The 17,515-nt window shown below is 39.1% G+C and overlaps 1 protein-coding gene across 2 annotated transcripts in view; it reads right to left on the reverse strand.

Moving 5' to 3' along the window:
* ASCC3 (activating signal cointegrator 1 complex subunit 3) overlaps positions 1–17,515 on the reverse strand; it is a 225,777-nt gene that overhangs the window by 88,837 nt on the left and 119,425 nt on the right. For both annotated transcript variants that reach the window (XM_081945730.1, XM_081945729.1), the window contains exons 15-16: positions 7,495–7,686; positions 6,952–7,176 (exon numbers count right to left, since the gene is read on the reverse strand). In XM_081945730.1, the coding sequence (XP_081801856.1) occupies positions 6,952–7,176; positions 7,495–7,686 (417 nt within the window). The remainder of the gene's footprint in view (positions 1–6,951; positions 7,177–7,494; positions 7,687–17,515) is intronic.

Below are 17,515 nucleotides of genomic sequence, written 5' to 3' on the forward strand. Positions count from 1 at the left end.
TTTCATACATTTTGTCATTTTATTGAGAAATCTAAAACACTGAAATATGTCTTTATTGAAATATTTTCCACATGTGAACAATTTAAACATATGTAACAGCAAAGGTATATAGTTAAGAAAAACACGAGTTAAGCCGAGAGAACATTATACTGAAAGAAACCTTAACAAAGTTAAGTATATACTATGTATAAAGAAAGGTTTCAGTCAAAATTTTTATATTTGAGTGGGGGGGGGGCATGCACAGAAGGCAAAGTATTTTTTTAAAAAACTGATACAACATCAATTCTTTTCTCCAGTGTGCTATCGTCCTTCTTAGTTTTCCCAGATTGCTTGCTTTGGAATGCTGAATGGCCATTTCTTTTCTTCAACACATGCATACCAGCTGTCTTAACATTTTATGCCCTAGCTAAGCAATCTTCTATACACTTACTGTTTTTAAATCATTATCTTTGGACCTATGTGTCACAGAGGAGAGTTGGATCCAGCCTCTGTGTTACCTCAAGTAATAAATGCCACACTGATAATCAGTTTGATATAGTGGCTTGAAACCAAGGGACGGTGAATTCTAGTGCCAACTTAGGCACAAAGACCTTGGACCAGCCACTTTCTCTCAGCCCTAGAAGGAGGCAAAGGCAAACCACTTCTGAAAAAGCTTGCCAAGAAAACTGCAGGGACTTGTCCAGGCAATGTCTGAAAAATGGACAGGAGTAAAGGTAAAGAAAACCAAGGCAACACTACAGACGTTTTCTAGCTATTGCCTCTTTCCACCCTACCATCCATTGCCTCTATACCATTTAATGCCTATTTTATCTATGACAAACTATGATTCAGGCCATTGATGGGGTTCAATTTTTTTTACTACTGGTTCTGTGAGCATAGCTTTGTGGGCATGGCAGGGGAAGTATACAAAATCCCCATTCCCTCCTCACTCTCAAAATTTCCGCTACCGGTTCTCCAGAACCTGCCAGAACTGTCTGAATACCACCTTTGATTCAGGCATATAGGTATCAGTCCTGATCCCTACCCAGAGACTTACAGAACTAGTCACAGAGGAACATTCTCTATTCCTGCCAGGGCGTTTGTATGCCTGAACCATAGTAATCTATTCATGTCTAACCAAGGCAATGCTCTTCTGTGTCTCATTCTAAACTAAGTTTCTCAAGATGCCGGATTAATTCCAGAGCAAATGGTCTTCTTAGGCACAAAAAAGAGAATGCATTTCCATATGGTGCGTTATGAGAGTTTCAATTCAAGGCAAACGATATATCCTTGATGGCAAACCTATGGCACGCGTGCCACAGATGGCACGCGGAGCCATTTCTGAGGGAACGCGAGGCATTGCCCTGCCATCTCTAGCGTGCATGTTCGCGCCTGCCAGCTGATTTTCGACCTTGATTTTCGACCATTTTTCACTCTCTGGAGGCTTCAGGGAAGCCTCCTGAAGGTTCCAGAGGGAGAAAAATGGTCCAACGGGCAATCCGGAGGTCTGTTCCTGAACTTTGCATGTTGGGCCATTTTTTGCTCTCCTCAGACTCTTAGAAAGCCTCTGGAGCCTGGGTATGGTGAAAAACGGACCTGACCGGCCCCACAGGAAGTCAGAAAACGGGTCATTTCTGGCCTCCAGACGGTCTCCGGGGGCGGCCATTTTTACCCTCCCCAGGATCCTAGAAAGCATCTGGAGGCTGGGGAGGACGAAAAATGGTCCTACTGGGCCCACCAGAAGTTGGAAAACAGGCTGTTTCCATCCTCTGGGAAGGGGGTGGAGGAGGCTGTTTTCGCCCTCCCTAGGCTCCAAGAAAGCCATGCGCGCATGCGTGGGGCAGCAGGGTGGTGGTGTCACATGCACATGAGGCATGGTGCAGGGGAAATTAAATCATGGGGGTAGGCATGCACGCGCGGGATTGGCACCCGAGGCCAAAAAGTTTCACCACACTGCAATAGACAGTTTCTCTGCAACTCCTGAAACTTTTTTATACCCATAAGTATTCTAGAGTAGGGCCTGCTTTTTGGAATCCCTGCTTATTCAGAACTGTAAGTCACCTATTTTTTTGTCTTTTGGATCCCTGTTGAACGATTTGTCTACATACAGTAGATCTTCTCTAGATAAATGGGAAATATATTTTTTCTTTTATTTCTATCCTTTTAATGCATTCATCACACTGATGCAGAATTTAAACATTTTATCTGTTAAACTGTTTTAAGGTAAGTACATCTGAAGGAGTATTTGTGTGTGTATGTGTGTGTTTGTGTGTGCACCTGCGTGAGGGCGCACTCACAGAAGCCCACAATCACACCTTAGAAAATATTTGTGTGCATGGTCCCACAAGGGCATCTATTTTAGTTTAAGATCTGATATCAGATACAGAATCCATTACTATGGTTAAATGCTTACTGCATCAATGAATCATAGTGCATTGCAATAACAAGCTCAAAATCCCAAACAGTAGCTCATATTGAGCCATAAAGATGCAATGACAAAATTATTAGTTGGCTGGGACAAATTCAATTTGTATAAATACAGAAACAGCTTAGAGTAAAGAAAACTAAGGGAATAGAAAACTTCAAAAAGTCTAGAAAGGACAAAATATGATAAATGAAAACAAAATACCATGTAAATGTTCCATCTTGGACATAAATGCTAAATACTGTACTATTTTGTTGCAGGTTTGAATTTCAGACATAAATGTTTAATGTCAATCAATTTTCCTACAACTTAAAGTAATTCCTGCTTTTTTGTCTGTATACTCAATTCTTAAAAGAAGCTGTACAGATAGTCTTTGACTTACAATTGGGACTATGATGTGATTAGACCAGTTTCAAGTAATGCCTCTCTTCCCATTAAAGTGTTGGTTAAAATACCACTGATGAAAAAAATTCAAGAACAGCATTTTGAAAGGTACAAGGAATTGCAATGGGAAAAAAAGAGATGGATGAAATATTTCATGGTATGAATGGCACATCTCTTGCGGGGATACATATCTGAAAGCCTAAGTGCTGCACAAACCTTCTTCTACAAAAAAAAATTCAGAGGCAAACTCTAGAATCATTCCAAACATTTTCCTACCAAATTGTAATATTAATGTGGGTAGATAATCTGAGCTGTATTCAATTAACATAATTTTAATTACTTTTAAATTGAAAGCTGATTGCATGCTTCATTTGTTCTTTCTCAGGAAGGATTGCACACAAAATATAACATTAAACCTATTCTCCAAGAAGACTCCAAAACCATTTTTTTCTGAGATCATTGCAAAAGCTAGTTAAGCAAAAAAGAAAGGTATTTTATATGAAGATCTGATCTGAAAGAGGTAAATGACAGAGTTACAACCAAGGGAAATGAAAAACTTTTGTAATTGGCCTGACTTACAATTACAATACAATACAACAGCAGAGTTGGAAGGGACCTTGGAGGTCTTCTAGTCCAACCCCCTGCCTAGGCAGGAAACCCTATACCGTTCCAGACAAATAGCTATCCAACATCTTCTTAAAGACTTCCAGTGTTGGGGCATTCACAACTTCTGGAGGCAAGCTGTTCCACTGATTAATTGTTCTAACTGTCAGGAAATTTCTCCTCAGTTCTAAGTTGCTTCTCTCCTTGATTAGTTTCCACCCATTGCTTCTTGTCCTACCCTTCCCATTCATTGCTTCTTGTCCTACCCTTCCCATCCATTGCTTCTTATCCTACCCTTCCCACCCATTGCTTCTTGTCCTACCCTACAATTGATTTTCTGGAATCAGGCAAATAATGATCTTTCATGCTTTATCATGTCAGCAGGAAAAGTCATGTCCAGTGTTCCGAAGTATATAAAAAATGATAGTTTCATGGCCCTGTCAGGATTTCACGCTTTTGCTTAGCAGCATTTTCAGTAACACTAAGCAGAGATGCATTGCAATTTTCACTAACATAAGTTTATTTGAAATCATTAACACACTTCAGCATTGACCCTCGTTTGTCAGAACTGGCATAGTTCCTGACCACTGAAGATTAATTTTATGCTTACTGTAGCACTGGATCTTTTAAACAACAATTAAACTTTTTCAAAAAAACAAAAGTGCATTTTGGGAAGGCCAAAGAAAAATTAGTTTTCATAGCCTTTCTTCTATAAAACAGAAAGAAATAGAAATAAGAAATGAAATCAAATTGATTCCTAATCTAATTCTAATCCAGACATATACATATCTATATTCAAAATGAAAATAGAAGTTTAAAACAAGCATAGCTGCCTCTCTTTTCCACTTAGTTCTCTTTTATTACTTCTAAAAATCACATTATTTTCCTGGAACATTGGGAAAAAACAAGTGATTAAAGTGATTGGTGCAATGCAACATTGCAAATTCCTCTCAATTCCTGGCAAATAGATGGGGAAGAAATGGAGATAGTGACAGATTTTATTTTCCTGGGTTCTAAGATCACCGTAGATGGGAATGGCAGCCAAGAAATTAAAAAAACGTTTACTCCTGGGGAGGAAAGCTATCGCAAATCTAGACAGCATACTAAAAAGCAGAGATATCACCCTGTCAACAAAAGTATGTATAGTCAAGGCTATGGTTTTTCCAGTTGCAATGTATGGCTGTGAAAGTTGGACCATAAGGAAGGTTAAGCGCCAAACAATTGAGGCCTTTGAACTATGGTGCTGGAGAAGACTCCTGCGAGTCCCATGGACTGCAAGGCGATCAAAACGGTCAGTTCTAGAGATCAACCCTGACTGCTCTTTAGAAGGCCAGATCCTGAAGATGAGACTCAAATACTTTGGCCACCTACTGAGAAGGAAGGACTCACTTGAGAAGAGCCTAATGCTGGGAAAGATTGAGGGCAAAAGAAGAAGGGAACGACAGAGAATGGGGTGGCTAGATGGAATTACTGAAGCAGTAGGCGTGAGCTTAAATGGACTCCAGACGAAGGTAGAGGACAAGAAGGTCCGAGGAACATTGTCCATGGGGTTGTGATGCGTTGGACACATACTTTGCAACAGAGGTGGGTTGCCAATTTTTTTACTACTTATTACGCATGCACAGAAGCGTCCTGGTGGGTGGGTGGTGCCTCCTGCTGCCGCTACTACCAGTTCACCCAATTTTGACCGAACTAGGAGTGACCCACCTCTGTTCACTACTAACAGCAACAACAAACATTGCAAAACTACAGAGAAAAGGTAATCAAAGGAGGTCTATTGAATGAGTTGTCTCCTCATTGATTATATTCAATATAATCTCCATATCAATGCTGTCCATAATGAAAATGGACATAACAGCAACTCTCTCTACTTTATTGTTCTATTTCCTCCCATGGTCAAATTTATTCATTTACAAAACCAACCATCAGGATATAAATATAATTGGTCCTTTCCATTGATTGTTCCTAGCATGTTCCTAGATATTCAGAACTACTAATTCCTATTCAGTTAACATATTTCCCTAATTCTCATTTAAAACAAAGTAAGGCAACACCCATAATCACAAACTGTGAAATTGAATCTGCTAAATTAACTACACGGATTTCTTCTTGCATGATAAAAGTATGCAAGAAATATGCTGAAATAATGTCTCAGTCACAACACAATGTATAGTTTCTGTTGTTCCACTGTGGAAGGTTATTGAATCAGACATGTTTCTTCTGAAAATACTATTTTGGCAACTTAGGTTTTAAAATCTTTGGGCACCTATATTATGCACCAACAAATTGAAATGTGATAATGGAATTGCAAATTGGCTCCCAATTCTCCCTCATTCCCAAATGTTTCAGATTTAGGGCCAAATTATTTCTTTACACTAGCACCATTTCTATCCTACTCCATACCATATTGGGTCAATATGGGTTGTGCAAAGCAACTGAAACAATCCCTTTGCAAAATACACTGGCACAGGGAAAGCATCACTTCCCTAAGTATTCAACTAGACCCATTCTTCAGAAGACTTGGATACCTTAGGATGGGGAGATAGACGGATGGATAGAGAGGCAAATAGTCAGAATTAAATTATCTCCCCTCAAAACCCACAGGAGTAAATTAATTGTTTCAGCATCAAATTACTTTCTTCTTAAGTGCCAAATCTTGGGCCCCTCAGGATAAGAGAGGGGCTTTAAAGAAGAAGCCAAATCTGTCTCTGTTTCATTTCTGGAAAGCTGTGTTAATTACTCCTATAGGGAGTTCTGCACTTCTAAATTTGGGATCTCTGGGGTAGACATTGACTCATGCCAATCAAATTCTTTTCTACCAGTGAACTCTTGCTCAGAATTAGCAATCCACAAAATAATTTGAAGGGACAGTAAATTCCAGGGAATATTAAAGCATTTCATTTTTTCTCTCTCTCTTGGGTTATGCCAATCCATTTGTTCAAGGGACTGTCCAGAAATGTATCTTAAGTAAATTGGAAATGATTTATGGCGTTTACTTCTGAAAAAGCAATGGTATTCCAACGGGGGTACTTAATTTTATTCCAGAAGACAAGAAAAACATTTCATCCCCATTTTGCACATTCCAGGGGGGAAAAGTGAGGGGAAGGATTGTCTTTTCAAATCATGTGATCTTGAAAAGCAAACTTTTAAAAAGAACACAACAGATTATGATGAGCCAGGTCTCCAGATACAGTGAATAACATAACTCAATTCAGTACTATTCACAGAATACTATTTATATTATTTCTTGATTTTAGAAATATGCCTACTTTCACAGAAACAATATTGAGATATTGTGTCATATCCTTTAAAATACTCCACCCTTTGAAGCATCATATTTCTTGTTTAATGTGTTACCAATGTCACGCAGATGCATGCAAAACAGTTTTACAATTTATAGATCTGAATATAAATAGTACTGTTTCCCCCCCCCTCCATTTTATTTATGTTATTTTCTAACGGCCTGTATATGTGTGTATGTGTACACACACACACACACACACACACACACACACACACACACAAATATAGAGAATGTGGAATTGATTTATAAAACATACCTCTGCATTCAAGTGGTCAGCAAGGCTTTCAAGAAACTGACTTTCAATTGGATTCTGCTGAGTAAGCAGAGTCAGATAATGACTGAGTTTGTCGTGTGATGTGATAATGACACCTTCTCCAAATTTATCAAACTGGGGCCGTCCAGCTCGGCCAAATATCTGCATGACATCTAAAATTCCAAGGTCAACAAAGGATCCTCTTTTTGCAGCATAGATCTGTGTTCCCTGTTTGACAAAAAGTTAATAAAAATTAACATAAACACACATCATTATAAATCAGATGATCAAAATTAGGCAAATACAACAGGCTTTGAAAAGTGTACTTAAGGTGATCCTTTTATAACCTGTGATATATTTAAATATTTACTATCCCACTTGGTTCCCAGAGGAGAGAGTCAATTTAAAAACCAACCTCTCCGAACACTGCTAGATAATTAGCAGGAGATCTTTCCTCTCCTCTTCTGCAAACAGTGAAAAAAAATCATATTCCATGACACTTGATGGATGCCTAATGGCCAAAATAGACAGAGCATATGCTTTTACCTTAATGATGACTGCATGAGCTGGAAGATTGACACCCCAGGCTAATGTAGCTGTACAAACCAAGACTTTTATGTAACCACGAGAAAACAAGTTTTCCACCAAAGTTCTGTCTTGCCGCAGCATTCCTGCATGATGAATACTGAATCCATCTGGAAACATTTCACGTAATTGCTTGTTTCTAGACTTCTGCACCTTTTCATTGGTAAAGGAAATATATACAAAATTAATGCAGTGTTTACAGAAAAACATAGCAATTCAAGCATGTACAAAACCCAACAGATTTTCCATGTGTGCATTAATAGGATGTAAAGTTAACACACCTCTAGTCGCATGTTCTGCAAAACTGATAGCTCTTAGTATGTAAGACCCCGAGCAATACAGACAATAAAATACGTTTAGATATCATCTGTTATTTGACGAGAGTTGTAAGGTTAAGCTTTGAACTATGCTCATTAAGACAAACATGAGGAAAAAATACCCCACTGAATTTGCAAAATCAGAAATTTAATATGCCAAAGGTGATGAAAAACCCATTTTTGTTATGATGTGCTCCATAACCTTGAAATGGGGGTGGGACAGGAGGTACTATCACACTGGCAAAACGTTGCTCTAATGGTGAAAGGCAGGACAGTTAAATAAGAGAATGGTGATGGAAAGCCGGTCCCTCATAAATTAATCGTCCCTCATAAATCAAACCCAAAACCAACAAAAATGTGAAACTCTTCTGTTGAGTTTAGTGGAAAAATGGTTCTTGGGCAAATCAGAAGGAGAGTGGAAGAGGGTGGGCTTTTTCCCCCAGATTCCTCACACGCTCATACCTAACCTATTTCTTGAAAAGAAATGCTTCCCAATTTTGAGCCATTATTTGCTACAAAATATCCCCTCCACTCCCCCCAAAAATATTTTCTGAGGTCAACACAGAAAGTAATATTCCAAAACCAACTTTTTAGGTCAATTCAAAGGCACACCTCAGAGCAACCTATACTGAGGAATTTAAAGTATCCAAACTGGATAAGTAGTTTAAACCCTTATCTGTATTTCCTATTTCATTTGTATGGATACCACAGAGATTATTTCAAGGCTATTAGTTTCCTGAGATATGTACTGAGAAACTGCAATGTCAGAAAATTTGACACAATTTGTATAGGAACAAAGCAAAACAAATCCTAACATTCAGATACACAGCATATTTATCAACATAAAACAGGCATTCCACAAAGAATAAAAGATGGCAGCGGGCTTCAAATATACTTATTTTGGAAGTAATTTGAAAGAAAGTGGGTGCCTGCAACCGATTGGAGAAAAGCAGTACAGTGTAACTGACAGTTTGCTACTTTGATTTAGTATTGTTCATAATACAATGGATTGTCAATACTGCTATAATCTTCATACTTCTATCACAGTTATAGATGCTTCTGATTCTATTTGTTCAACGTTGTGTAAACAACAAGGTTATAAATAAATGCCTTTAATGAAAACCCAATACAGGGATTGACAGCTACAAATTTCAATGCTAAAACTCGCCTTATGATGAATATTGTCCAATATGCAATTTGCCAATTGAAGAACCTTTCAATGCAACAAACATTTGTCTGGGGAAGGAGCATTATTTGTTCAAAAGTATTTATAGACTGTCCCAAACTGGTTCATTCTAGCCAGTAGGGTTGTGGGCATACACCCAGAACTTGTAATATCTGTCACCTCAAGACCCATACTGTATGTATCTCACATTGCAGAGCACTTTTTTTCTTTAATTTTCTTCTCACCACCCACAACCCCCAATAGTGAAGCTTGCACCTACCACATGTGCTTTTTATCCTCCATCAGTTGAGGATGCAATATTGGATGGAAGATCAATAAAGTGAACTGTGCTGGTTCAGAGATATCTCTCTTACTTGTTGATAATACTATTACTTTACAAGCCTACTGTATTGGTATGTGTGTGTGTGAATGTGTGTGTGTGTTTGTGTAACTACAGAAATAAAGAGGCTCTAGTATTCTGTCCAAGTTTGATGACATAAAGTAGACTACAGGTAGTCCTTGGCTTACAACAGCAATTGCAACTACGATCAGGATTGTTGTTGCTAAGCAAAACACTTGTACACATGTCCAAAAGATATTTTTTTTTCCAAGGGGCAACTGGATTTCCTGGTTTTTTTTGACGACGTTTCACTTGTCATCCAAGAAGCTTCTTCAGCTTCGACTGGATGGTGGGGAATAGAAGGATTTATACTCTTTGCAGACAACTGGACATTTGCATTCTTTTAGCAGGTCGTTAAGGCCACCTGGAACTTTATCTGTGTCACCAGGGTCACCGGAATGGTGAAAAGCTGAAGAAGCTTCTTGGATGAGAAGCGAAACGTCTTCAAAGAAAAACCAGAAAGTCCAGTTGCCTTTTGAAAAAAAAGCACCTTTGGGACAACCATGACTGAGAATTTCCTTCGATACTTGTACACATGGTTGTTTAGTGTTAGGTGTGGAGGAGTTTGGGTTGCCTGGGGTTTCATATTCCATAGTGGGAGTTGTCAGGAGAAAATGCAGAAGGAGAGACTTATGGGAACGACTTGTGATCTTCTGTCAGCCCTCCCAGGTAAACCAGACAGGTAACATGAAAGATGGGTTAAATTTACTTTATTGTAAGGTTTACATTTACATAATCTTGCATTTCTGAGAGTGCAAACCTTAGGGCAGGTTCTCCTTTAATATCTTTCTCTGATTCTTAATGTTTGTGGATTCCTGCCTCTCTTGTCTGATTGTTTCCTAAGCAGCATCTCAGCTCCCCTTTCCCCAAGGTCACCCATGCGTTCCATTCCATTGCACCTTCCCTGCTGCTTTCCCATTGACTTGGCTTGTGGGAAACCTGCAGGGAAGGTTGCAAATGGAAATCATGTGACAATGGCTAGCTGCAATGTTGCAATCATGTGGGGAATGCTGCGATCACTGCAACTTTGCAGACTGATCATAAGTTCACGTTATTCACCACCACCATACTTTTTCCTGGTCGTTCAACAAGTGGTTGTAACTTAAGGACTGCTGTGAGAAGTCTAATAGGCCCTTATGATAAACTGTGGGTGGTGTCACAATTTTGGGGAAAGACTCATAGACAACGAGAGCACAAGTGATGGAAATACAAGCAAGCACAACTATCCACTAGTCAGCTGGTCTACTTTATATTGATGATGATCTCAGCAAAGCTAGTTATAGTGATTGCCATCAATGAGCCTAAAAGAAGAATGAGCCTGCAAAGTTTCACTACACAAGAGCTTTATTCCAAAGAATAAAGACTCAATGTTTTAATGCCTTCAAATCAGTCTTGACCTCTGGTGACTACGTGGATAAATCTATGCAATTTTATCGGCAACATTTTCTAGAAGTAGTTTGCCATTGCTTTCTTCCTATAGATGAGAAAGAGTAAGTGATCCAACATCACCCAGCTGGTTAAAACTCATGTTGGCTAGAACTCTCAGTTTCTAGCCCAATGCCTTTAACCACTACACTAAACCTGCTCTGCATGGTAGCAAATAAATATTTCAAATGATTTTTTATTAAAATAAATATCTGCTGGATATTCTATGTAAAACATAGAACAGATACTACACAAAAGCACTTTAGTTTTTCAGGGTACAATCAACATTAATCAGTGAATACACTTAATTATCCGGGTATTAAAAAGAGTGAGACATTGCTAGATTGATTACCCACAGAAGACACAATGCCTCTATAACACTGGGTCTCACTTAGAAATATCTGAATTTTAGAATTTAGTAACCCAGTTTTGGCAAATATAGCATGTCTTATTCAATTATATGCACAACTATTATGCATGTAGTTACCTTTCTAGATTTTTAGAGAAACAATAAGCAATTATGACACACGGATACCCTAAATCAAGGCATCTCCAAACACAGCACATTCACTTATACAGAAAAACACAACCAAGAAAATATGTAATAACAAGAAAGCCACAAGATGGCTCTCAATGCGTATCTGTCCCATTCTCTTTCTCAAATACACAAAATGAGGCTATCTTATATATAGATTATATGAAGCTATCTTTAATTATATTCTGAAATTACCTTATAGAGAACTGACTTACAGATGAGTTAAAATAATGTTGCTTAGGATTTAGTAACAAGTTTTTCATGCAGGTTTTCAATAACCTCAAATCTTATGCAATTGTTTCTAAATATAATGATGGAGCATATGTATTGTTTCTTTTAATTTTTAATAAAAAGACTGTTGTCTTACCTGAACGGTAGTTCTCTGTGCACTGCGGGATAAGTATTATATTGGATTCCAAAAATCTTAGGATGCATCTGATTATGTACATTATTGATGCAATTTTCTAATTTTTAGGGTAGTTATTAGTTTTCTTTTTGGAATTAGCCAACTAATAAAATGTCTAACAACACCTCAGACATTTTTTTAAGTTCAGATATGGAGAGTTTTATTAGCTAAATATGCCAGAACCAGTTGTCTAAGATTGGTACCACCAGCATTACATTTCCAATACAATTCCAACACAATAAGGACTGTCAAAAGTCCTCTTCATTTTACAATTCCTGCATAAGGTTCACTTCAAGTCCATGAACAGTATTTATTTTGAACTACCTTTATGCTGGTCTAAGAAAGAAAACATTTCAGAAGCACTACAAAAGAACCATCGAACTGTATTATTCTCAAAGGATTAATTCAACGAATGATAGGTGTCAACACAACAATTTTGGAGGTATTACTGGGAATCCTGACAACAGATACATTTGAATAAGATTCTTTGAATTCTTTCTTTTCCAGTTGGAAGTAAAAAAAAAAAACCAAAATAAAACAGAGTATTTCTACTGCCTAGAAAACTACATGTCCTCAGAGTTATGAGAAGTTGGGTTCTCATACAAAGTACATTATTCTGATTTGCTTTTATTGTCTGCAGGATTCAAATAAAATAGCACCTATTGTTCTTCTATTGCCCTTATTTGGAGACACTGTAGATTCAGACTAACAAAAGTAGACTGGAAGTCCCAAACAAATTATTCAGACAAATTAATTGCCATAGTGTCTATTTTATCAATTTAAGGATTCCAGGATCACAATTCTAGTTGCATGGGGACAGTGATAGATACCCTAAAACAGAATTTTTCAGAACTTTAATGTTTTTCAGAAGTTTCTAGTATTTTCTGGGTGCATCATGAAGTAAGTTCCTCCCTTTCCTTGGCCAATAGTATATTATGTCTGATAACAGGTTTCTTTTTTTAAAAAAATCCCCCTCTACTGCATCATTTAGTTCAATTCAAATACTTATTGTTAATTTATACCTGCATTAACATTAAAGATGAACAATTACGGTAAACAAGCTGAATTAGTATAATTTTGTACTGCATTTTAAAATACAACCTATAAATTTTGACATAAAATTTCTCAAAGCAGTTACTTTCAGTAATTTATTTTCAACTAAAGTGTTCAGGTACTAAGGATGGTGCCAATCAAAACCATAAAGCCATTTTTAAAATGTTCACAGATGAAGAACACCCATCTGAACATCTGGGATTATTCCTTCCCTAAGGTAAGAAATGAAATATATGTATACAGTATGTGTGTGTATCTATATGTGTATGTATACACACATTATACTATCCACACAATTATATTTACACACCCACTCACACACCCCTGCAAAATTTGACAGGAAGTCCCTCAAGTAACCAGGCCCTATGCTATGAAGAGTTTAATAGGTAACAATTAACATCATTAATGGCACCCAGGATCAAACTGGCAACCAGTGCTAAAGGTATGTTACACTGGCATACCAAGGTGTGCCATCACTATCTGCAGCATTGAGTTTTGGACTAGTTGGGTCTTCTGAATGATCTTCAAGGGCAGCCCATGTGCAGTGCGTTGAAGTAGGCAGGCCATGAGATGATCAAGGCATAAACTACTTTCTGAAGGGCCTCCTAATCTAGGAAAGCATGAAAATGCCACAACAGATGAAATTGTGCAAAGGCCATCTTGGCCACCGAGTTGTTGAACAAGAGCTGTAAATTCAGGAAGACCCTCATTTAATGGACAACCTCATCCAAGGTCAAAGTGGAATATCCTCGGATCTGGAGAGCCAAAACTCTCACAGCCATTTGCTTCTGATAGGTTTGTGTCAGAGGTGGTTCCTGCCTATACAAAATCACACAGCCTCTAGAACTTTTATAGCCTCATTTCGCTGGCCTTGGAAATCATTGGTATATTGATGATATTGAACCCCAAACTGGTGGATGACCTTACCAATAATTTCATATAGATCAGGGGTGTCCAAACTTGGCAACTTTAAGACTTGTGGACTTCAACTCCCAGAATTCCCCAGCCAGCTGGCTGGGGAATTCTGGGAGTTGAAGTCCACAAGTCTTAAAGTTGCCAGGTTTGGACACCCCTGATATAGATATTGAAAAAGCAGAGAGAGAGAGAGAGAAACTCTGTCTTATCCCACACAGGTGAGCCTGTAAGAGCCATGGTGGCACAGTTGTTAGAATGCAGTATTGCAGACTAACTCTGCCCACCGCCAGGAATTCGATCCTAACCGACTCAACACTGACTCAGCCTTCCATTCTTCCGAGGTTGGTAAAATGAGGACCCAGATTGTTGGGGCCAACATGCTGACTGTGAACTACTTAGAGATGGCTGTAAGTCACTATGAAGTGGTAAATAAGTCTAAGTGCTATTGCTATAACTAATCTCCATCCAATGTTGACTGGATGTGGCTGCAGAGAAGTTGATATTATCAAAAGCACTGAGAGATCAAGGAACATAAGAATGGATGCACCTTTTCCATCCTAGCTCTGCTTCAGGTCATCAGTAAGCATGACCAGGGCTGTCTCAGCACTAAATCCTAGCCTGAAACCCAAATGAAACAGATTGAACCTGGTCAGCAGTTGTAGAAATGTACCACATTATATATGGGGTAAGAACAACCTAGTTCGTTGACAGTTTGTCATCTTAGTATACTACTAAGTATGTTAAGTATGCTAAGTATGTTTGTATGCTATACATAATTAGTATGTATACTAAGATGCTATACGTCAGCGATGGTGAACCTTTTTGGCTCTCGTGCCACAAGTGGGGGGAGCGCAGGGGGGTCGTGTGTGGACGTGCCGCACCCATAATGCAATGTGTGACCACCCAGTGCGCATGCGTGCACAACAGGTGCGACCCCCATTTTTACATGCTTTTTTCACCCTCCCCAGGCTCCAGAGGCTTTATAGAAGTCTGGGGAGGGTGAAAATAGCCCCCCCGCCCCCCCGGAGGCTCTCTGGAGGTTTCAGGAACCGTCCGGAGGCTTCCCTGAAGCCTTCGGAATACTTAAAATGACCCTCCGAGCAAACCAGAAGTGACTTCCGGTTTGCTCGGAGGGTCGTTTTGAGCGCTCCGAAGCCTTCAGGGACCGTCTGGACGGTCCCTGAAGCCTTCGGAAGGCTTAAAACGACCCGCCGAGCAAACTGGAAGTCATTTCCGGTTTGCTCGGAGGGTCATTTTAAGCGTTCAGGGAAGCCTCCGGACGGTCCCTGAAGCCTCCGGAGGGCCGCTGGGGGGGCGGGGGGAGGCTCTTTTCGCCCTCCCCAGGCTCCTATAAAGCCTCTGGAGCCTGGGGAGGGCGAAAAAATGGCTTTTAAAAATGGTGAACTTAGCTGGCCAGCGCGCATGCGCGCTGGCCAGCTGACAGGGCAGCGCCTTGCATGCCCTGACAAATGGCTCCGCGTGCCACTTGTGGCACACGTGTCATAGGTTCGCCATCACTGCTATACATCTTAGTATACATACATTAAACTTTTTATTTTCATACATTCATTATACTGTTTTATAAAAAGCAAAATTTAGTTGCTGTGAACATTTATAGCAAAAATATACAAAGGTGACTAAAAGCAGCAAGCTGCTGAATGATTAAACATGGTTATATCCAAATCAAATCTTTGATGTACATTTTGTTATGATCTTCTATATAAGTGAGCCAAATCTTGATAGGAATTATAAATTATTCTTTTCTGAAAACTTCAGTGGATGAAAACATCTCTTTTGTTCACATGTCTCACTGGGCAGTAAAATATCTCCATTAATTATCTCTAATGAGAGAGCAACTAAAGGAATTGAGGAGCAAGCCATCACTTACAGGAAATATTAATCTTTTAGTAAGATGCAGACATTACTGAACAAATTTATCTTATTTAGAAAAGCATGTCATGAAGTACCAATATAAAAATAATCTGAATATACTTAAATTGTGAAATTTTATCAGTCGACATAACATATTCTTCTAATGAGTGAGCTATTAAGTGACCTTTGGTTTGCATTGTAGTTGGAAAGAAGTAAGAAAGTAAAGAATAAGGATTGTGTAATTGAATAAGGCAGAAACTTTATTAGCTTTGTTTTAGTTGATTTAGGCAACGAGAACAGGGACTTAAGCCTTGGTTTGATTAACTTAAAGTAACTACAAAATTCCTGCAACCGCTGGCAAGCTTATGAGGAAAAATTGTAGCCAATAACTTTGATAAAGTTAGATACTCATATCCTTATTCCTTTTAAGGGATGTATTTCAGCTCCATTTCACTTTGTATGCTAATTTAAGATACTGAAGCTCATAAAAGTTCTCCATTGTTGTCTTTCCTTGAAAAGAAGACTACATTTCTCCCCAAATTGATATTAAAATGGGAAGGGTTATCCTGATTTTATTGAAAATACTGCAATGGGGTAGGTTTACTTTTATGTTTAATTTTTGGAAGGAGGAAAGGGGTGATGATGGAAATATCCTGACATAACTTGCTCATGTTAGAAACAGAATTTCTGCCAGAACAAACTCTCTAATTTGTGATTCTAAAGCTCAAGATTAAAACCTCTCCCTCAAAATAAATAAGAAGAATATAAATATAACCACTATGTAGAATGTCAAATTAGGTCAGTTGGACCCAATCAAACAAGCATTTTTCTTTAAAAAGAGGGGACAACTGAACTGTACTATAAAGGGCTATAATGAGATGGCTTAATAAAAAAGCTCTTTCTCCCATTATACAAAGAGAAATTAAAATGCTTCTCTTCAGTTTTATATTCCAAGGAAACTAGATGCTGAATCAAATTATACCTTCTTTCAAGAAATAAAGATGCTCCCTAATCCCCATTTTTCTTACACCGCAGATTAGGGAGCTGTATCTTTGACAAGAATCAGGGGCCATTGCAGTAAGAGACTTGGTATTTCTCCAGGATGCATAGTGTTCTCTAGATGTACTAGAGCCATGATGGCAAACTTATGGCACACATGCCACAGGTGGCACACAGAGCCATATTTGCTGGCACGCCAGCAGTCAGTTCCGGCGCATCGAGGCCATTTTTGCCCTCCCCAGGTTTCAGTAAAGCCTCTTTCCTGAAAACTGGAGAGGGTGAAAAATGGTCCCAACAGGCCAACCGGAAGTTCGGGAACAATCCATTTCTGGCTTTGGGGGGGGGGGGGGCAGGGAATGCTGCTTTTGCCCTCGCCACACTTCAGGAAAGCCTCTGTAGCCTGGGGAGGGGTCGTATGCACATCACAAGGGTGTGTGTGTCACACATGCATGCACAGGTGGGTGGGGAGGATTGAATTGGTGTGGGCATGCGTGCACGCGGAATAGCGTGCGCGCACACAATTTTGGTACGCCATAAAAAAAAAGGTTTGCCATCACTGTATTAGAGTATAATCCACAAATGAAGGGAAACATATGTGTCCCTGGATAATGTTGCAGGATCCCATCCAATTAGCCACACACAACAGGCACCATATAAATACCACACATGGCGCAGCACACACTTTGCTAGAGAGAAGTTCCCTGAAGATGGCCTCCAGCACGAGTCTGAAAACTTGGAAGACAAAATCTCTGGTCCCAGGGACCAACCCAGATTGGACCCCAGAATACCAGGGACGTGCGGTCAGGGGAGGCAGAGGAGGCAGAGCCTCACCTCTCTTCATGAAATAATAGTATATATTATCCCGGATGACGAAGCGCTTTCGTGGCTTCGTCAT

This window comes from Natrix helvetica, assembly GCF_964273705.1.
Source record: "Natrix helvetica genome assembly, chromosome: 2".
Taxonomy (NCBI): Eukaryota; Metazoa; Chordata; class Lepidosauria; order Squamata; family Natricidae; genus Natrix; species Natrix helvetica.